General features: G+C 36.9%; 1 protein-coding gene across 2 annotated transcripts in view; it reads right to left on the reverse strand.

The window, feature by feature from the left end:
* Positions 1-23,732, reverse strand: part of BCKDHB (branched chain keto acid dehydrogenase E1 subunit beta) — a 122,561-nt gene that overhangs the window by 41,634 nt on the left and 57,195 nt on the right. The window contains exon 9 of one of the 2 annotated variants that reach the window (XM_030490524.1): positions 10,299-10,385. The exons of the other annotated variant lie outside the window; for it this stretch is intronic. Within the exon in view, the coding sequence (XP_030346384.1) occupies positions 10,299-10,385 (87 nt within the window). The remainder of the gene's footprint in view (positions 1-10,298; positions 10,386-23,732) is intronic. 2 annotated transcript variants of the gene reach the window in all.

Consider the following 23,732-nt stretch of genomic DNA (forward strand, 5'->3'; position numbering starts at 1 on the left):
AAAACCCCACCGTGACAGCAAACACAGCACAAATACATAAAGCATCACAGGCGCTGCCTATATACAGCATATGAATCATATCAGCAACTAGGAGAATAATTCATGTTCATTCTCTTATGATGCTTTTACAGTATACAATAGACCTTCCTTGAGCAGCCTAAAGCATCATCCCAGATAAAGCCACAGGAAACAGAGGGACATGCAGGGCTGTCTCCCGGTGTTGTTATTCTTTTCATGTAACTGACTGAAATTAGCAATTTTCTTTTTCTCAGGAACTAATTCTGGGTTTACAACTGCTACACAGGAATTCTTGATCAGTTTTAATTGCTTTCACAGCTTTTTAATTACAGCTTTTTAACTGCCACATCCCTGTATGACAGCAATGAACATGTGTCTATTTACATTCAAAAGCATTATTGAACAAAAAAGACCATTCCAAAATTTCTTCCTCTGTGCCTACCTAAACTATCATCTGGGAACTCAGCACTGTCATAACTTATCCTGCAGACATATGTCCAGATTTGAGACCTTAAGCACTGACACTTAGGAACTGACAAGCTGTGTCTGTATTCAGAGAGAGCAGACAGTTCCCCTCCCAAGGATGCAGCAGAACCTGCTGGACTTGGCTTTTTAGGCAGTAAAACCACAGCCTCCATTTTCCCTTCTGTATTAAAGATCTTAACGTAGCCAACAGCAACAGTATAAAATTCACGGCACATTGGAAGGGCACAGCAGCTCGAAAGAGTTCAAGAGACTATTTTTACGTCCTCTCTTATGAACACATTCAGCACGGAAATGAAATAATTTGATCTTGTGTGCATACATAAAACATCAATAAATACACACTGTTTTACAGGCCTTTTACGTATTAATTAAACCTGTATGAAAAGAAAAAAAAGCAATGTTCCTTATGTATAGTATTTTTAAAACTTCAGTGAGACATTAACATGCAAGCACAGATTTTTCTGTTTCATGCTATATTTTTTAACTCTATTCTGCACAGATCTTTATATGCCACAGACTACTCTTCTCCAGTCAAACTACTCTGACTGTGTCTGTTGCTCCAAACTGATGGTCTAGCAAGACAATTTCTAGTGGCCATATCAAATTATGGAAAACCAGGAAAAAAAAAAAGGAGGGGGGGAAAAAAAAAACCAAACCAAAAAAACCCCCAGAAAAATATGCTTTGATGAATCAACACTTTACAACCCCAAACCAACCCATTAAAGTAAATTTTTAAGTAAAGACAAGCTACTGAGTGTCTGCTCCAAAGAAGTAAACCTGACATACAGCGCAACTGAAAAACACGTTACTCTTTACCCTGCCTTGTCAAGATGCCTTAGTACTTACTAAATTGCTATACCTGTGGATAATAAAGCATTCTATAGCATCCCACTGAAGTGTTTTGAGAAAAGATAACAAAGGTCAAGTGACTTTAACCACCCAAGGTTTTTATAGCTCTAAATTAGAAGAAAGGTCATTACCAAACTTTTATGGGGCACTTCTGGGCACGCCATTGTAAATTGTTGTTCAAAGCTCCACTTACTTGGCATTCTAAAGTGACTCATAACTCATATGGAGAAAAAGATGATGCCAAACAAAATAAAACAAGTTAATCACAATATTGTTACGTTGTCAAGCAGAAGTTAAATATCTTTGAGTTAGCGATTACTTTGCAGTTGCCTTATTCTAGAGTCCTACCTCAGATCATCTTTACCAGATTAGAGTCAGAGTTTCAAAGCACTGTAAAGGCTATTAAAGATGGAAGGGATTTTTTCATGTTAATTTGAATCAAGCAAGGAGTTGGCAGTTTGATGTAGTATAATATAAAGGCCTGCTCAGTAACAGCGTTAATACACAAAATTGCTATAGGAAAGTTCATATTTTTGATGTTCTCCTAAATCATCATTAGTTATGTTTAAATACCAGTTTAAAATGCTGATGCTACTGAATTCTAACATGGAATTGGAGATTAAAATGGAAAAATATCACCACACCACAGACCAGAAAACATTGGATATGCAATCCACAGAAAGTTTTTTGCCTTCCTCAGTATTTGAAGTAAAATCTCATTCCCATCATCTCCATGGGCTATCAGAAATGTAATGTTAGAATCACAATGTGGTTCTAATCAAAGCAGTTTGAATTAAAACAGTAAAATGCATCTTAGAGTAAGTATAAATACAAAGCATCTCATTCTGTTAGAAGGACAATTTCTAGGAGCTAGAAAGACGAACGTGCACATAGGTGGGAAAGGGTGCAAAACAAAGAAAATTTTAATTCTGCCTCAGTGCTCATATTTTTGGTCTTTTTCAGAATTAGTGTATGGAAGGCCAAACACATTGTTCAAAGTTATAAATCACAACGAATATGAATAAACACGGTTGCATCAGCAGGACAATGATGCTGGAGTTCAGCCTCAGGCATATGAACATTTGCATGCCAAATTTAATATCAGAACACGGAAAAACCATCCTCAGTAAATTCAGTAAGAGCATGCGTAACACTATGCACTTGACTGATTAAGTTGAAGCCAACACTGAACTTGTTCAGTAGCCAGAACTTTCGATTTTACTGAACCACAATGACTCTCAGTGTATTCTGCCACTTTACGACTTTGTATTGTCCTGGGATAAACTTGTGCCTCTTCATGAATTTGCATAAAGAATGAAAAAGTACTTGGCTGCACACTTGCATATCCCAATGCAGAAAAAACAGTTCCAACAGGAGACGATAAATGGGGTTTGATGCATCTGGCAGAAATGCTGCCCCTGCCTAACAGTCAGCAGAGCTGAAAATGGGACAGGAGAGGGTTATTCTGCTGCTGTGCCAAAAGCATTTATTCAATATATTAGTTGAAAATAATAAATCTATATAAAGCATACAAGTTAATGACAAGCTTTAAAAATATTTTTTTCTCTACGAATGCTTTTATAAAAAGTGCCTGATGTTGCTGGGTACTGCCTACTACAAACGCCTGTCTGGAGAAGCAGGCAGGTTCAAGTTGATTGCTATCTTGAGCTTTCTCTGTTCCATTCACTGCCAGCTGTTCACTGGCATATGCCTGTCATCCTACCCACCCTTTCTATCTCTGAACTCTGATCCCATAGCAGAAAAGCTGGTGTGTGTCACATACTCCGAGAAGGCAGGCATTCATTCTCATGCAGTGGGAATGGCCCCTCAAAACCTTACTGGTGGCTTTGTTCTCTCATTTATAAAAGACTCCTAATGAGGCAGCACTTAGTGTCCCTCTCCTTTCAGTGCCTATGGGAACTGCCAAGCTCCTGTCTCATTCTTGCCTCTCTATCTCTATAGAAAAAAAAAGAAACAGCTTTCACTCCTGCCAGCAGTGAGGATACTCTCATGGTGCATGGGAAAAGCTCACTCCAACCCATAATTTTCAGACAGGACAGACCCAAAGCCAAGTAGGCAGGGCACACTCTTACTGTGTAGAAACCCATGTCCAAATCAGCACCAGTGGGATTCAGGGTTGGGCTAATCATTTGCCATCAGATGGATGTGCCACGAGTGGCTGGCTGAAACACAGCCCGCAGGCAGAGCAGACAGGACATGGGTCTGTGTCCCCCCTCCTGCAGGGTGTGAGACTGTGCCCCAAAACAAGAGGAGCGAGTGTGTGTGAGCAACCCCATGGCTGGGACATCTCTTAGCACATGTGCCCACTCCTGAGTGGAACTTTTCATGAAGAGTCTCGCGGAAGCTGAAGAAACTTCAAGCTGAGCTGCAGATGAATAAGACATTTTGATTTTTGTTGTGTCTAGAGACTGGACTAATTGAGCATATAAACACTCTGTGTTTACAATTTTAGAGTGTGCATTTTCAGGCAGATTTTATAAAAATCCACCACAATCTTTGAGCACTTCATTTTCCAACTTGAATGTTGTTTTAGGATTTCAGGGTTGTTTGCTTGTTTCAAGAAATGTATTTGGGAGTTTTACATAGTACAGACAGGTTACTGTATATCCTGCTTAATATTTGGCTATATGCAATTCATTAAATTGTTTTTCTTTTCTCAGGATTGAATTTATTCCAACCTAGAGGAACACAACACTCCCTTGTATCCTGAACTGATAACACATACGCCTATTTAAATGATTTTCTGTTTGCATTTTAATTTGTTCCTCCTATGTCCACCAAAACTAAAATAAGCATGCATAAAGTCTCATGAGTAAAATGGACTTTATGACATGACAACATCAAACAAAACTTCTTAAAAATCTATCCATCTTGTGCTGCATTTTTTATAGTTGTAAAACAAGACTTCTGTATGGGTCATAGGCATCAGAACATGAGACAAAATGAAAATTAAGATACATCCACCTAGTGAGTCAAACTGTAATAAAAGACTTTGGTGTAACATCAAGAATAATTTTGGCCTCAAAAACTTACTGTGGAGAAATTACAGGCACCACCCTGTGAACCAGCATTCCTTGTAGAATTTGTTTCCTTTTCAGAAGTGATAGAGGTTCAGAAAAGTACCACCTCTGTCAGACAAACACAGCCACCAAATCCCTACAGCCAGGCTCCCAAGCACCAGGTACTGTGCAGGCACCGTTGCAAGGAGGGGCAAAGGCCTAGAAGGGGACACAGAGGGGAGTACAGGCACAAAACTGATTCTTCTCTTTACAAAAGAAAACTGAAAATTTTAAGTGTTTATTGCTCTATCCAAGCTCTTTAAGATACAGAATAAATCTTAGTTAGATAATTAGTAAGTCAACTTTGTAATATGAAAGATCCTTTTTTATACTGATTTTATTGAACTTTTCAGTATCACTGGTAAATCTTACTTTTTTAACATTTTTCGTAGTATATAAAATTCAATTTTTTTTTATGAATACAGTCTCATTTCCTTTGAGAAATCTTGGTTTTGTAACATTTTATCTATTTACTTTAATTTTCTACATTGCTTATCAAAATATGCTGATGACACTCAATGCAATGCAAGACTTGTATAGCAAAATTTGCTTCTAGTTCATGCTGCACCATAATTTGGGAGTTTGCTGAACTGCCTATATTCATACTTTATAAACACAAGGAACATCTTCATGCACCTTTCACATGCACCTTTGACATACACCTTTGACTCAAGTCACTGATTGGCAACTTTATGTTGATGATACTTCCCTTACTACTCCCAACTCCTTACTTCCCAAATAACATTATTCTTTTCCATTATTCTATATGTTTTTATTTTCTTTTCCTTCAATTCCCTGCTCTTTTTCTATGGTATTACTATACACTTCATGACAAACTTGAATTTACTTCCCTGGGTTTATTCCAGCTTTTCTCTGTATTTTCTACCATTTCCTAGATCATACTCCTAGTGACAGAAACTGATGTGATACGTAAAGCCAGGCTTTTATACCTTGTGATTTTTGCTTAGATGGGCTAAAAGACTGAAAGTGTCAAATAGTTTAATAATTCACCATAATTTCAAAATAAATCCCACAGACCATGTTATTGATTGGCCCCTTTTGCAGTAAGTACAGACACAGATGCATAAACTGAAGCTCAGACCTGGTCTCACAAATATTTCAGAGTATTGCATTGTGATCGCTTCCACAAAGTATCACAAAAAGCCATGGACTGCCACAGCTTCATTGGGAAATTCCACCTTAACTTCTGCTCACGAAAGAACCAAAACAATGGGACCATTCGGAATATCTCAGCATCTCAAATTCTAAAGACGCATAATGTGATGACATGAAAAATTATTCAGTTCAAACATTCTGAAAGCTTTTTGTTGGAAAGACTATTTTTTGTTGTTGTTAGGACTCTGTAAAATAATAGTTCGACAGCTCCTGTCCAATATCAGCCTTCGGGCCATTTTACTCTGAATGTTCATACTGCTGAAATCACTGAATTATTTTGTTACTGTTGTTGGTCAAGCTTTTTTTGTTCTGGCACATTCTTTCTCTGGTAACTTGCTTTAGAATTAAATTGCTGTGAAACTCTTACATCTTTGAAAGATATTCCTAGACACATCCACTCTTCCTTTTCCTGAAATGCTTTTGACAAAAATAGCTTAACTAATAGTTTCTCCTAATGTCAGTCACTAGCAGGAAATTACAATACTTACTGGAAATTAGGCCCTATTTTGCAGCAGCAGGAAGAAATCTAAAGCACCACCAATCCAAATAGACAAATGTTATTATATACAATTTTTAGATACAGAACTGAAGAACTGAAAATAACATCACGTAACTCAAGCCTCAGAAACAGGTGATTTCATTGAATTTACTGGGACCTATCCTCTGATTAATATCTAGCTTTCGGAAGACTGAAACCCCTGTGTAACTCTGCGAAACACACTGAGTCCTCTAGAAGGACTCCTGAGGACTGAGCTCTGTTCATCTGTACATTTCTTTGGTAGTTGACCCAACATTCCCTGTTCCCAGATCCTCAGAAGGCACAGCCAGATGCCCAGGAACAAAGTGGTTACAAGGCAATAAGAAAAGAAACTGCGATACTAAGACAGAAAAACACAATTAAACCATTCTTGCAAGAATGAAGAAAATATGTTCCTTTTTACATGTGTGCAACCCTCTACAAAAAACACCATGCCAACTTGTTATTTTGTAGACAGAAATTATCTTTATCAGGCCAGCTAACACCTTTCTTTCATCATATGTATTTCTTGTATTTTAATAGCAGCATACGTCTTCATGGCGTATTCTTCTATAATGTCATTGATGTACACAAAAATCTAAATTCCTAAACTGAATGTCAAATTCCTTAAATAAAAACATTCAAAATTAGTAAAGCATTTTCTATTTTTTCAATATTTTATCCATTATTTGTAGAGAATGGAAAAATGGAAAAATACATTTTCTGTATTTGCAAGATCAATGCCATGCAATCAGGCCTCTAATGTTCAAAACACTGCATACATTCTATAATACGCAGAAGCTATACAAAACCAGCAAATGGCAAGAACTGCGTATTATTCTAGTGACCATTAAAATTCAATTTTAAAAACAAAAGCTATTTGTTTCAGGCTTACATGAAATTTCTCTCAGAACTGTACAGTTCAAAATGCTTTTAACGAAACAGACAGCATCTTTCTGATCGCCATGAAATTTTCAGCCATGCCCACGTTCTGCTCTGCATCACACAGTACGTCTCAAACGCTGGCAGGCAGCAACCCCCCTCAGTCTGCAGAGAGGACCAGAGTATCCCTGACTCCTGGTCTGGGTGTCCCTGCCCTGGCTGTGGGACAGCCCTGGCAGGAGCTGAGACAGGGGCTCCATTTCCTGGACTCTGTTATTGGGGTTTCCCTGCCTCCTGCAATGCCTCTGGACTCCTTCACACGCATGCATGTGTGTAGATGAGACTTTTATCACACAAAATAATCTACTCCTGTTTCCCTTTTTTCTCCCTCTCATCACTCCTTGGAAACATTATGTTTCTTTATTTTATTTTATTTTTTCTTAAACAGGGACACAAATACTGGATTTACGCTCTTCTATATTACAAGTGATTAATGTACTGGTGATTTCCACATCCAATGCCTCATTATTTTGGAAGTGACATCTCAGTGGGCCCTTCTCCAAGACTTCTCAAACTGTGCTCCGACTGTATGCCTTAAGCAGAAGTTTAGTATCCACACTGCTGAACATGACAGTTCTGCAAGCTTTTATACAGGATATAATCGATACAAAGGATTAACTGCACCTGTGCTGAATTTATCCTATCATCTGTTGCTCAATTCAGAATACCCATTGAGATCACATATCACAGCGTTTTAACTACACCACTTCATCCTGTTCTGGTTTATGTACTTGAGAAATCAGAGCAAATAACTACTTAATGTAATAATGTGCCCTTTTAAAATGTTCCATATTTGACAGAGAACAAATCTTACTTTATATGCTCTCCAAACAATGCTTTTAATCTCTCATATGCAAAAAGAAAACTGTTCAATATAGTTTTCTTGTCCAGCCCATGAGTGAAAGCCATCATTTCCATTTGTACTCTTTTCCTTGAAGCGTACACCACCATGAAGTGTTTGGGACAGTTAATTTTTAAAATAACCTATGTACTTTTATTAACCTTATTTCTACGATAAGAGACCTCACAGCAAGGATGGAATAACAATATGGAAACTAACCAACTGGACACACTTTATTGAAGTCTTATTACTTACATGTGTAAGAGGAAACTAAAGCCAACTGCAATCCCCAATATTTGGCATCCTCAGTACACACTGTATCCAGCAAGAGAATTTCACTTGTTTTTATTCTTACAGCCCAGTAATATTAGACATATGGACTTATCTTGATCATTTAGAGATCAAGTGTTTTAACTGAACAAAAAAAGCAAGATCTTTATTATGCCTGAAACAATACTCTTCTTTAAAAAGTTGTAATGCTTTGCAAATATTATTCTAATCTCTTCTGCAGGATGAATATTCTTAAAAATAACTGGTATCAAAATTTTAGTACAGATGATAAAATATTCAAGAATGGGTGTAAAGAGTAATGACAATATGGTTATAACATAGATTCAAGTCAAACAATTTATATGAAAGAAACTCCCCATGGATACATTCAATGCCATAGAGTTATATTCCAATTTATTCTGAGGTAGTATGTGTGATAAATTAACTCATATTTCTCAAGAAACAAATCCTACTTTCCTAAAAAATACTAATATAAAATTATGAGCTATCATGAAACATATTTGATTTCAATAGTCAAAAATAAATGGCTCTTTATTAAAGCATTTTAAGCTTTGCTTTCTGTTTTCTGAGTGATGCTTACCAAGATACACCTGATATGAAAAACAACCTCAAGATGGATTGATCAGGTAACTTTCTTAATGGAGGTCTGAGGAGATTAAAACTTCATTTTGTAGTTTCAGCAATACATTGAGCATCTCATGCTCTTCCAATAATATTTACTGATAAGCTTTTTTAATTTTCAACTCACTTTTTTTCTCCAACACATATGCTTTTCTTTGTTATGTCAGTAAATTATGAGACTACTGCAGGTCTTAAAATAGTTTTCTCCTCCAGTGTTATTAATAATGCACGACACTAAAAGACAGGTTCTTTTGGTTGCGTTTATTTCACATTTTTGTAAGAATTTCAGAAAAATCATTACTTTCAACACACATGGTTGGCAGTACCTTATGACTTTACTAGACCTATTTTAATCAAAGAGGCTACCTATAAAAGAAGAGAGGTCAAATGCTAATTACTTAAAAGGATGATAAATATTTGGTTCTTAACAGAGACAAAATTTTGGTAGAAAAAAATTAATGATCTTCATATAATTATACTAAAATTAATACACTTTTTGAAAGAAATTGTACTACAGATCAAGAAACAGATTTCTGACTCCTTATGTATATGTAATTCAAAATCACATTCCCAGAAGAATTAAGTCTATTCCTTCCTACAAAAAGGCTAATTCCCAGACTTTAACTACTGCCTGTATGGTTTATATTTTGTGAAATTTAGAATCCCATTTCTCTCTAGACCTATAATTTAACTAGTCTAAGAACAGAATAATCAGAAAATAATAATCAGATGGTGATGGACACAATTAGTTTAGATGTTTCTATAAACCAGTATCATTGATGTGCATAGGAAAGAAATCAAGTTAGGGGGAAAATCTGTGTGCAAGTACAGACATAAAACATGTCAGAAAGCTCAAAAGGACTTCCAGAAAAGTTAAAGCCTAATGCTCCAGACGACTGGTAGTGATGTGCACCTCAACCTTTCAGAGCTGTTCTGTGCGTACAAGCTCTACACATGTGTGAGCATCTACACTACTATGCATGAACCACTTTCACAGAGAGCTTTCCTAATGAGATCTCTGAACACTATGTGTAACACCACATTATACTGCACTGGGTCTGGGTGGTTTTTTTCTGTCAGATTTCAACACTCCTAGAATGCATTCTAAGGAAGCGTTGGGAATAAAAATATGAGAAAAGTAAAAAAGTACTTTAAAACCAGACTATACATAAAGATTTTTCCTTTTCTATGTGACAGCGCCTCCTTCCTGCTTTTTGCTGAAAGTTAAAATTTCTACCACAGCAGAAGCTGTGCACAGTGCCTGGTAGGCACATGGTTTCTCAGATGTTGAGATAAAGTATTGCAAGCACCCACAAAATTGAAATCTAATAAAAAGGTAAAAGAATAACTTAAAAAAAAAAAAAACCAAAAAAACCCCAAAAAACTAACCTCAACTTTTAATATAGTAATAAATATTCCTTTTATAGGTAAACATACTCAGCCACTCAGAACACTTCAATAGAAATAATCTGTGTACCTGAACTGTGGAACTGATTTCAGAAGCAAATCCTCCTGTCAAGGGAGCCTCGTGGCTAATCAGCAATCGCCCAGTCTTCACTACCGACTGAAAAGGAAAAACAAATCCCAACAAGTAATCAAATAATAGCTCTCGTGATTTCTTACTTGTACTACTGGTGGAATATATGAAACATATGACATTATTAGCACTGTTAGAATGTAGCTACTTCTCCTCTCTTGCATTTTTCACTGAAAGATCAAAAGTCTAAATTGAGTCATTAATAGGATGTTTTTATATTTACTGTAAAAGCATTTCCATCTTCCATTTTAAGCAAATATCAAGAATAAAAATTTATTTCATTTGACTATGAATTCACCCTATCAGTGCAAACTGTAACATTTCTGAAGGAGAACAAGGATTTGAACAAGTCATCGATAAAAACTTGGATCCTGAAACTCATGTAAAGAAATCCCTCACTGACACATTTCTCTGCACAACCAGATCCCAGGTAAAGTCATGAATCATAACTATTCAGAAAGTAAAACTGTTACATAAAAATTTCAGGAAGAAAACAATTATATAGATTAATACTGCTTATTTAAGTTTTACATGGCTAATAGAAGCAACATTTTCTAATTTTAGATCTCAATGTTTGTGTAATTTTTACGAGATCTACTTTATAAATAATCACATAGCCCAATATACATAGAAGGTGATTTAAGTATCTTTAATTAAAAAAAGTATTTATTGTGAAACATAACAATGGAAGCAAAATATTTTTTATCTGAAGGGAGTATAAAGCTTCACCACACCCAAATATCTTAAAGTTTATTGCAACTACATGCTAACTTGCCTAGAATCGAACAACATGAGATACCTTTGGTCAGAAATATGGCAGCAACATCTCACATTTCATAATACGCATACAGTCAGAAGGCACATAAAAAAGTTTCATGAACTTTTAGAGACTGATATATCAGAAAAAAAATCAGAATCATGTGTATGTTAATCTTTCAAGAACAGTTACAGTCTGATTTTTAAGATAAGTACATAGTGTACTGCTGGTGTACCATTAGTCATCAAGTGCAAAAGCCCATGACAGCGCTAGCTATCAGGTCACACTTAATACTGTGATCTTCAATTTAATGTCTACGCCAGCACATTTTCCAGTCAGGCAGCTGCATACATAATAGAATTCATAAAGCTAACGCCTTAATTGTACAGTTTTCCTTCTGATTCAAGTACTTTTCTATTTCTTTTGCTTTTTTCTAGCAATGACTCAATCAATGGCTCTACATAGCTCATCCACAGATGTACTGGCAAGTCACAGGCCCATAAACAAGATGATCCATATACTGTACTGTGAAGTGGTTTGACAACATTCAGAGCTAAACAAGACAGGAAAAGGCATTTCAACAGTTGGAAAGTAATCCACAGATATGTAGGCCCATTTCTTGAATTTCTTTTGCCAGCACTGGAAACTCCTATCTAAAGAGCAGAGACATTAACTGCACTAAGTCTGTCCAATAAATCAAAATGACAGTTAAACGAACAAAATGTACACTCCAGTTTTAATTTGATATAAGAAAACTGATACAATCAGTTGTAAGTTGCCATGGTAAAAACAATTCATCAATTTTAAAGGTATTTTTTAAATCCTCTTACTTTAAACAAATATTATTTTGCATATATTTCTTGTGAAAAGTTCACACTTTTAAACATTACAAGCTATCATCAAAGTTACAGATTCAGTTTCTCAGAATTTAGTAGTATGAAACAGACATTGTTAGAACTCATATAACAAAATCCACATGGGATCAGACCAGTAATCTAGCAGTCCAATATCCTATCTACACAATGGAGATAATTTGATGTTTATGAAAGAGTAAAAATAGGACCTTTAATGTGTCCCTTCATGACTTCTCAGACTCCAACTATTTTCACATCACAGATTTTCTGAGTCCAATACAGCTTCTTGCTCTAAATAACTGGTAACTTTTCTTATATTAATTTATCTGTTCTCAAATTGAACACATGTAAATAATAAAGGGGGGGGGGGGGGAAATCATCTCAGTTTTGCTTCTCCTATATGAGAAATCCTTAGTTTACATATAACTCCCCGAGGCTTTAAGGATTCCTTAGCTGTAGAAACTTGTTAAGAATGAGCAAGCAGCTGTGATCAAGCATTGTATACAAGCATCTCAGCCCTGCTAAAAAGCACTATTTATCACTCCTGGTGGAAAACTAGCACAGCTTTGGTGTTTTTAGTACCCATCCTAGCTTGTTCAAGGTCAGCATGGGTACCTGCATCACATTGTGTTGTGTAGAACTACCATGAAAATTCTCCTAATGGTTAAACCAGAATCCAAAGAAGCAGAAATTAACCACTACATTGCACTCCAAATACAGTCCGGAACTTTTAAGGAAGGACATGAGTACTGCAATCTCTGAGTGTTACAGGCTCCTCTGCATCAATTTCTACTTGACATTAACACTTGTTCCTAAACTACAGTGAGTCTTTCAGAAAGACATGCAATCTTAGCTATGGTATTTCCAACATTTGCAAATGCATCACAGCTATTGGTAAGTTGTTCCAGTGTTTAACTGCCTTCCCTGTTAAAATTCTGTACCTTATTTCCAAACTAATTTGTCTGACTTAAATTTCAAGCTGTTGGTTCTTTTACTTCTGTTTGCTAGATGGAGAAACTATCTATTATCACATTTCTGCTTCCACAAGAATACATTAAGATTGTGATCAAATGATCTCTTAACCACACTTCTGCTAAACAAAGCAGACTGAGCTCTAAATCTTTCACCAAACAGCACACTTCCAATTCCTTCATCACTCTTATGACCATACCCTGAATCAAGAAATGTCCTTCTTGAAGTACACCCATCTGGAACCAGCATTCCAGACTTTTTCACAACACCAAATACGAAGATAATATAACCTCAGTATTGGAGCTCTTGGATGTATGAAGCCTTTTGGCCAAAGCATAACAACATAAGTCCAGCTTCAACTGATGACTGCAATTCCCTGTTCTTGGGACAGAGGGGTTTATCCTTAAAGGATAATTACTTCCTGGAAAAAAGATGGAAATATAGTGTGCATTTATTATTTAAGACACAAAATTATATTTGGATATGCTGAAAAATACATTGTGTGCCAGAACTCAGCTCAGTTAAAGAGTGTATCTATCTTCTCTTTATCAGTAACTGTCTATTTTATCTATTTCTCCAGCTGTTTGTTACCTCTACATTTTTATCAGTAATGGTTTCAAAAGTTTTTCATATCTTGGACAGAAATATTAAAAAACAGGTTAAAAGTCCAACTCTGCAGGACCTCATGACTTTACTATTTCCATTCACTAACACTGCCTTTCTGTGCCATACAGTTAAACTCAGCCCAACCAAAGCCCAACATTCAGAAGAGCATTTACAGTCCAAATAAATGGAGCACAGTAACATTAGGTAATGGGATTCTCAACCTTCAAATTTCATGGGAAATACCAGTGGCATAAAACTGGAGAAAACAGTGAGTAAATCAGTGTAACAAATTCGCTAGCACAGAATCCTACCATTTTATCACCTTTTAAAAAGGTGGATAATTGGAGTGGGTTTCTTTTCCATCTGGATTAATTAGAGAAAAGGATGGCGTTTTAAAGAATGGCATATTTTGTCCCCTCACAATCAGATACTTGTTGCATTTCTGTAAGTGCTTGATAGTCCTCCATTTCCTCAACACCCCCGCTCTTTCTACCAAAACTCCAGTCTTTACACTTCTTACCTCAGTAAAAGATTAAAATGTTGAAGTGTATGCACATTCTGCGGCTCATGTAGAATACTTTTTTAAAAGCATCTTAAAAAAAAAAAAAATGGTATGGCTTAGGAGATTGGCATCAATAAAAATGTTCCTTCTTCACATGCACAACCAGAAGTTGTTGCTTGCTGATCTTTAAAGTCCAGAGATGCTTCTGAGGGTACTAAGTCATTCTGTAGGTATAACCTATCTCGAATCAAAATGGAAACTTTTTTGCCATCTTTAGTAACAGACCATAAAGTAAACTCAGAAGCAACACCCAGGCACTTAGAGAGCATGGCTCCTCTGTGTCACTGTCACTATGCACTTTCACAGCCAAGTTCAGCTGATGCAACCCTGATTGCTCCCATAAGGGAGAGGTCCTACCCTACCCAGAACATCCTGTTCCCAGCCCATCCCTGGCATCTCCTCAAGAAATAAAGGGGCCACGGGGTAAGCCAATTGAAGGAGATAATTGGATTTATCCTGCAACAGTGTACAGTTAGCACAAAGCAGCAAACACCACGCCAGAGACAGGTTCAGAGATCAGAGGCAGATGAGAATTTGCTCACAGAAAGCTTCAGCAGCTCTTGCTCTCTCCAGAAGGTAGCTGACATCCAGGTCATGGGACACCACTGTCACCTGTGCTGTATCCAGTCATTGAGAGAAAAGACTCTAGGGCTTTTTAACTACTAAATTAACCCTAAAACAAAACTAGAAACCAACACTGAATGTACTTTTCCATCTCAATTTCATTGTCAGGACTGTTTTACATCGGTGTCATCCACAAGGACAACCACTGATTTTGTGTCAGAGCAAAAGGCTAGTGGCATGATCACCCTGATAATGAAATGTAAAAGAAAACCTAGTGCCTTTGCCAGACTAATGCTTTCAGAGTGCAGTCTGAAGGCTTTCTGAACTGCAGCCCAGTATTTTTGCAGTGAAGCAGCTGAGCAAATTATTTTCGACCTCCCTGGTGACACTTTTTATCCAAGAGTTTCTATAACCATTTTTCTGTTCAACTCTCAATTCACATGTTGGCCGCTTTCTCTCCTCCTACAGGCATTGATGACAGAAGAAAACAACACAAGTTTGGTGCTTCCAGGCACTTTGAAATCTAAGTGCTGACATTACCAATAACATACTATGCCCTTACTTAGGAGAAAGCAGACTTAAACCAAAATTAGTTTGATGGTAAACTGCATTTTACGCTATTACTCTCCACATGAAGCAAAAGCACTACTTCCAGTTTAATCAGCTGCTTCACTAACATAGCAACTGCCTTTAAGGAAATTATCAAAGTCAGCATTTTATTATAAATGGCTGTCATTGTGTCACAATGGCAAGTTGCCTGTTTTCTTTAAGAAGAAAATCTTGTTCTCGGAAAGAAAAGATTTCCATCTCTCAAAGAAAGGGACATATTTTGATGCTTACATTCAGATTTAAATTTTTGCATACTTTCCATTGTATCCTTTAGAGAGTGTAAAAGTATCCTGCATAACTGAAAAACTTGCTTTCTAACATAATTTTAAAGAAGCTGGCAAAGCACTGAAATTCTATTTGTATTATATCCATTTTGCACTAAGCATGTATGAAACAATTATAAAATTGTATAAAAATGAGCATTGATGTGTGCCTTTCCTGAAAACCAACCAGAATATGGAAGCTTAAAAAAAAAAAAAAACCACACAAAAAAAACCAAACAAACAAAAAAAAAAAAAAAACCACCCCAAAAAAACCAAAAAACCAAAAAAAAAAAAAACAAAACCAAAACCAAAAACCACCAAAACCACCAAAACTTGGTAAAGTTTCAATAAATGCCTCAAAAAACTTTTTTTTTTTTTTCATTTTTAGATCAGCTTTAACAAATCTGTGCTTGGAAACTGTAAAACCTTAGGGAGGCTACTTTCCTTTTAATGTTTCAATAACAAATGAAATTGCATAGCAGCATTCTTGGTACTGAACACCATAAACATAGGGGTAGAAAATCCCAGATTTCTATTCAGCATTTTCCCCAGAGAAATATATAACGTAACCTGCCAGATGAATCAGTGTGGTTTACATTTACTTAGCACATCGTATGTCATCCACAGGATGACACATCCCAGATTCAGTGAATTGTTTGTGCATGTGATATACTGACAATCTTAAATGCAGTTATTACATCCTCAGTTTCCAGACATCCCAGATCCTTACTGGGGTTATGGGATCTCTAGAAAACCAAATACATCCTCAAGCACCTTTTTTTACTAGGGTGCCAAAAGAAGGAATAGAAGAGAAATAGGATGTGTCCTAATAACCTGGACATGAGAAATCCCTGTAACTTCTTGAGGATCATGATCTAGTTTGCAAGTTATAACTGTCACAGTTGCTCTAATGAACTACTTTCTCCTAGAAACACTAAAAGCTAGGAATAGTATGCACTCTTTAAAGCTCCAATCCAGCAGCAAAAATAACTCTTACCATTGAAGAAAATATACTAAATAATCTGAATTAAAAGAAAATAAAATAACATCACTTGGTGTGGTTTTCAACACTACTAAATTCCCAGAGAAGAAAAATAAGAGTGAGTCTTAAAATCCACTATATTGTGATGTCTACACTACACTCCCAAAAGTTGAAACTCATTTATCAGTCAAACCAAGATGCAAAGACAAACAAATTACATGAAAAACCATTCTTGCATCACACACAGCTCAACAGCTCAAAGTATGAATAAGATTTCACAACTACTGGTAATAAGACAGTCAGCCTTACACTCATTCTGCTAAGACTTGTAAGGCTACTGTCAGTATAACAAACATATCACAGTACTACAGTAATATAGCAGAGAATCCTAGCAGTATGTTGGCAAAAACATATGTAGATCAAAGAGAAAACTACTTGGAAAGAAAAACACACCATTCTTATTCCATCACTTTGGAAGGCCATTGGAGAAAAATCTTTAACAAAAACTTTTCAAACAATAAAATGAAAAAGCATAGGCAGTCCGTAATAGACGACTACGCTGAGTATCAGCGGGGAATGAAAAAGAAATCCAGTTTCTTTTTAGCTTGACACAAATAGCTAAAAAGTTGCCAATCATTTTAACTGATCCACATTAGCAGAGCACAAATCTTTGTCTTCCAAGGTTCTAATCCATCACTGTCTGCTTGTTCAGCTGGCACAGCTGAGGTTTGTGAGTTCTGACCTACAAGGCTGGAATTCATTCACTGCAGATGGCACAGCTGAGGCTGCTGTGGCAGGCTGTGGCCCAGGACAGAGCTCAGACCTACTGCCAGCTTCAGAAGCACGGAATGACCTTCGCCAAAGCAAAAAGATCTGCAATAACCAATTTACATAGCAAGGATGGGCAGATCCACCAGGGCTCACAGGCTGCAAAGAGCACAAAAATGAAGAGGCATTGATTCTGGTTTCTAACTGAGAAGCAAAACACAGTCCATAGAAGGAGACAAGACTTAATAGAAAACAGGGACAAGGGAAAGAACAGAGAACAGCCCTTCACTAGCGTTCAACACAGCATGTAACCTTAGCACATTAGGGTGACAAGAGAGGCTGTCCTGATGCACAACCCTCCTCTGACATGGTGTCTATACCCTTACCTGCCTTCTCTGGAGGAAAAGATTAAAAAAAAAACAAAGCCTAACAAACAAACAAACAAAAAAAACCCAGAAGTTCTTAGTCTAACCTCCAACTAATTTCAAATCAGAGTAGAAGACCAGCTATTAGAGAAAATAAAGATCTGAAAGTATAATGCATTACAACTCCAAGTATCATAGTAATGAAGAAAAACTTAGGAAAATTAAGTATTAGAGATGTATTTGCTGCCCAACGAGCTATTTACCTGAAACCAAACAATTAATGTTTCATTAAATAAATTATCAAAACATGTACTAAGGTGTAGCATGTTGGGAAACAGCTGTCATACTGTCCATTGAGCTCTTTGAAAGTTACTACTGTGTATTCAAATATTGATTTCTAATAAGGAGTAAAGCTCCCAGAAAACGACTTAAGTTAATTTTACATGGCCACTTTAAATCTGTTCTCCTTAAAAGGTCAGTCTTGCTGTATTTCCACCTGGCTACTACTTTTATCAACTCCATAGTATAAGTGCAATGTAGTTGGATGAAAATCCCAACAATAGCTCAAAGCAAGGGGAATGAACAAACAAACAATCTGGAACGCAGGGAAAAGCTGCACCACATTTTTGACACTGGCAAGAGGGGATGCTAACAGCAGGATGAGGAAGGGGGAAAAAAAAAACAAAAGAAAGAAAAATCAAACATACTTTCATTTATAGCCAGCTGTCCATCATAGCTCTGACCTTTGATATGTCTTTAAAATTATGTTTAAGAATAAGCTTAAAGTATCAAGAAAGATTTTACACTATAAATAATGTTCTCTGTAGAAAAAAAAAACTACATTATACAGTAAAGGCAACATTATATGTTTCTGTGTCCCAAGGAATTTCAAGACTTTAAGACTTCAAATGAAATCACATTGATATGTTAAATAAAGCAGAGATTCATAATAAATTTATAAGGTTTGATATAATTCTAGATACTTAGAGACAGGTATACCTACTGCATATATTTCCATAACTCACCTGGCCTAAGACAGTAAACACATTTTTCCCCTACAAACATTCTTAAACCCATAAATGTGCATCACCTATGGTTGGAGTTGGTAAGCCCTGTTCCTGCTATCAGAAAGGCTGTGAATAAATCACTTCCAAGGTTTCAGGCTACGTTTGAGCTGGTGGTCAAGAAATCAACCTGCACATTCTGTAGAATAACTTTGGTTTTCTACTAGAGGATTTGGAGTGAGAAAACAAGTTAATACGCTTGCAAGAAATCTCAAAAACTATTTTCAGACAATTCTCTGAGAACTGTGGCCATGCAGGAAAGAGAGAAAATCAGGGTAATAGGTAGAATTGTTCTTTTTTTTATGCTTCGTTTTCTTACAGTGAACAATGAACAAGGAGTGCATTAAAAGCGTTCCAGTTGACAAATTGCTAGGGTGCCAACCAAGCTTTTAAAAAAGTTACTTAGAGAGTTCTCTGCACTTTTTCTGTTTTAATATGCATACCTAATTATATACATGCAGATGCATATGTCTATATATTTCTTTCCTTTGTTACCAACTGAAATGTATATATCACACTGATGTCTTAGAAGATTAAGAACAAAACAAATAAAAAGCTCTGAAAATGTATAGCTCAAATTCAGTGTGCCAAAGCAATAACAATATTTTGCTCAGGTGTCATGATTCACAAGTTGTTCTAAGACTCAGTGTAAATAGCATGCAAGTTGTCTAAAAATAAACAACATCCAACAACTAATTCCCAGTTCTCCCATCAGTTTCACTTAACCAATTTATTAATGTGCTCCTGTTTAAACCTACACAGCCTCTTACGTCAGAGTAAAAACAGTTCCCAGGAAGAAATACAGTCCTTCATTAAGCAGTTGAGCCTTTACCATCTCTAATATCAAGGGAGGTCCATGCAACAGGTTAGGTTTTCATCCCAATTTCCTCCTGCATGGAAGCACATTTTCCAAGCAACAGATCTGACCAAACAACTCCTTTGAATAAGAAGGATTATAAATAAAATTATCAGCATTGGTGTAACAGTCTGCCTGCCCCATTTATTTATGTCAGCATTTACACTGTGCCCATCCACCTAAAGGTAAGGGCTCCAGCCCCCAGCCATCCTCATGGCCCTTGCTCGCCTTATCAATACTTTTCTTTTATTGGGTCCCCACGACTTGCATATTGAGTGGAAGGAGACAACTTCTGCTTTCAATCACCAGGCCATGTTCCTGCTGACACAGCCCAGGATGCTGTCAACTCTAGTTGCTGCCAGGGACACTGAAGGCTCACACTCATCTCACTGCCCACCAGGGCCACCAAGCGCTTTGCCCACTGAGCTGCTCCCCAGCCGGGCACTCCCCGTCTCTGCCGTCACAAGCTCTTCCTTCCCAGGTGAAAACCTGCCATTTGACCTTGATGAATTTCATAAAGTCACTGTCAGCCCATTCCTCCAGCTTGTCTATGTTTCTCCAAATGACAGCCTTGCCCTCAAGCATATCACTCCCCAGAGTTTCGTTTCATCTATTAAGCTTGATGAGGGTGCACTCCATCACCTCCTCACATCACTGATAATGATGTTTGAACAGGATAGATCCTAGTACAGACCCCTGCAGCATTTGCCTGTCACTGACCTCAGGCAGAATACTGTACTCATTACCCATGACCCTCTAGGCCCAATCATGCAAATAGGATTTTACCCATCTAGCTGCACATCTGACCAGAGCATAACATCCTAACTTGGATACAGGAGTATTCTGAGAGAGAGTATCAAACGCTTTGCTGAAGTCAAGGTAAGTATTATCCATTACTCACCCCTTGATCACAAATCCAGATACTTTTATCACAGAAGGCAAGCACATGGATGAGCATGAGTTAGCCTTAGTAAGATCATACTTACTTTTCCTTTTCTTCTCCTCAATATGTTCAGAAATTATGGGAAACTTTCAGTCTGGGTGAAGAACACTAGTTGTAGTGATTAAAAACAGCATAAAAGAATTTACTGATAATTCTTTTTATGAATTATGAAACATATCATTTATTTTATGAATTTACATCATTTTCCTAAATTTGATCACAAAAAGGCAACTGAGCGCTCACTGAAGCAAAAGACATGCATCTTTAAGCAGTCTGAGCGCTGTCACTAGGATGACCCACGGTAAAGAGCACCCCAACAATTTCAATACAGCAGAGATGTATTCTAAATCAGCTATTATGCTAATGTTGCATAACATACTGGTTAAACCTTTCCACTTTGAAATCCACATCAGGATGGATCTTTTCCCCAGCTTAAAATGTACATATGGCAGAAACAGTTCATAAAGAACTAATGTGACCACAGGTGGGACGCACACATGAAACATCTTGCAGAAAAATGTTAGCGCAATCATAAAACTTACTGCCTCGACACACCAGGATTTTATTATTCCAATATGTATCATTTTACACTATAAAGGCCAAAAATAATTCTGAAATACTAACATGGTTTCTTCCTGCATAGCACCGAAAACATAATGCTGTAGTGTGAAGACAGTGAAGGAGATAATAAGAAATGAAAACAAGCACAGGTAGTACAAACTAGCCTGAAAAGTTTAAAACATTACAGTCATAACCAAAAGGGTTGGCTACAGAGCTAGGCAGAACATCCTAAGAAGCAATGAAGAGAGTAGGTAATAAAAGTTAAGGTGTTTGCATCCTACACAGCGTTGTCACAGTATAGCGGAGATGTTCAACAGAGAGATTTATAAGCTTCCTGCAAAGCCAAGAACCAAGAACAGATTACCAATGTGTTAGGCATCATAAAAATACAGAGTATCAGAGGATTCCTCTCCAGAACAACTTTCAATTTAAATAGCTGAGACTGTGGAAAGATAAAAGAGACATGACACACAGCAGCGTGCATGTCAACACTGTTTGGTATAGTTTTTCATAGAAAAGTGCTAAATTAGATTAAGAGGACTGATATTCTGTCAGTCAGTAACTAACTTCCTAACGCCTTGCAGTAAACTTACTCTTGTAAGGGACTGAGATTAAGAGATCTCTTCAGTGTATATACATACACAAAGGGAGGGTGCAAACAAGACAGAGCTGAGCTCTTTCCAGTGGTGCCAAGGGACAGGACTGCATAGTTTATGCTATTATGCTGATGTTGTACAACATACAAGTTAAACCTTGCCACTTTGAAATCTACGTCGAGATGGACCTTTTCCCCAGTTTGCTGCTACAAAACCACTTGTAATACTTTCATAACACCATTCTACATATCCTAAAGCAGTAAATTGCTAAGAAAACATTAGCTGCTAAAAATGGTCAGAGGATGTGGAGACGATAGAGAAAAGTTACGTTTTGTGCAGATAGATACTCTTGCTTAAACCAAATTATTTAGGAACATATTAACCAACTTCAGTAAGAGATAGGCAAAGAAAAGTTACTTCTGGAATTCCATAGCATGACCTCTTGATAGCACTAAGATAAATTGATACATAAGCACTGGAATCAATTGTTTAGGAAAGAAAACTGATTCAGAAGTCAATAGCAAATTTTAAAATAAAACCCACCTGGCTCACTCTTATCACTTCATTACACTGTGCTGATTTTATTGCATTCTTGTCCTCCACTTCTTCACATCTCTTATTTTCTAACACCTGAAACTCCCCTTAACAGTGGGAATATTTACATTTGGTGCAAGGACTCCCTGTTTATTTCTGAGGACCCCACATATAACCTGGGTAACACTACTGAAATAAGTAACATGAATAGAAAAAATAGCTTCTTTTGACTAAATGCCTCTAAATTTCCCAGTCATTGTCTGTAATAACTATGAAACAATTCTTTAAATAATCTTTTTAAGTATAAAGGAGACTGAATTAGTGTAAAATATTCATGAATCCTCTAGACTGGTGACTCGTAATTCCTCAATACTTTGAACTACATTTCCCTAGTTAGACACAATTAAATACATCTATTCAAACAATTTTTGAGTGCGTAGCCTAAAGCATAAAACTTAATAGTAAAGATTTCAGAAAACAAGAACTTCAGCAGTAGCCTCCAAACTTCACCAGTCTGACCAGTAGTTAATAACACACCATGGACAAATTTGCTCTTCCCTCCATCACTAAACTGCTTTTTAATTCCCTGCTAATAGAAGCAAAAGTAGTAAGTCTTGGCAAATACAGCAAGACAATGCTGTACCAAACAGATCCTTTTCACTAGAGAGATCCTTTTCATGCCAGAAATCTTCACGGACACATAAGACCCCCTTCAACCTTGTGTGGCATCACTACATTCAGTTGACATTCCATGAAGACAAGTTGTCTTCTGAGGCTTTTTATTCCCTGATCGTTTTAATTACACTGTTAAACATACAAAATACTCTTCATAAATTAACTTGCTGCTTCAGTTTTTTTATACTCATGCTCAAAACTAACATTTATTTTAGGTCTCAGAAGTTATTCTATTAATAAATTAATATTTAAATCTCAGATTAATTAGCCCTCATTTTGCCTTTCAGAAATTATGGGCATATTTTTATTACTAGTCACAGGTACAATTACATTAAAACTGTAATGGAAAAAAAGAATATATGCCAAGTTACACACACCTTCCCATACAAAGGCTATCAAGTGACAATAAGGGGGCTGGAGCATCTCCCATATGAAGACATGCTGAGAAAGTTGGGGCTGTTCAGCCTGGAGAAGAGAAAGCTGTGTGGAGACCTCATAGCAGCCTTCCAGTATCTGAAGGGGGCCTGTAAGGATGCTGGGGAGGGACTCTTCCTTAGGGACTGTAGTGGTAGGACAAGGGGTGACAGGTTCAAACTTAAACAGGGGAAGTTTAAATTAGATATAAGGAAGAAGTTCTTTACAGTGAGGGTGGTGAAGCACTGGAATGGGTTGCCCAAGGAAGTTGTGAATGCTCCATCCCTGGCAGTGTTCAAGGCCAGGTTGGACAGAGCCTTGGACCACGTGGTTTAGTGGGAGGTGTCCCTGCCCGTGGCAGGGGGGTTGGAACTAGGTGAACTTAAGGTCCTTTCCAACCCAAACCATTCTATGATTCTATGATTCTAA

This window comes from Strigops habroptila, chromosome 6, assembly GCF_004027225.2.
Source record: "Strigops habroptila isolate Jane chromosome 6, bStrHab1.2.pri, whole genome shotgun sequence".
Lineage (NCBI taxonomy): Eukaryota > Metazoa > Chordata > Aves > Psittaciformes > Psittacidae > Strigops > Strigops habroptila.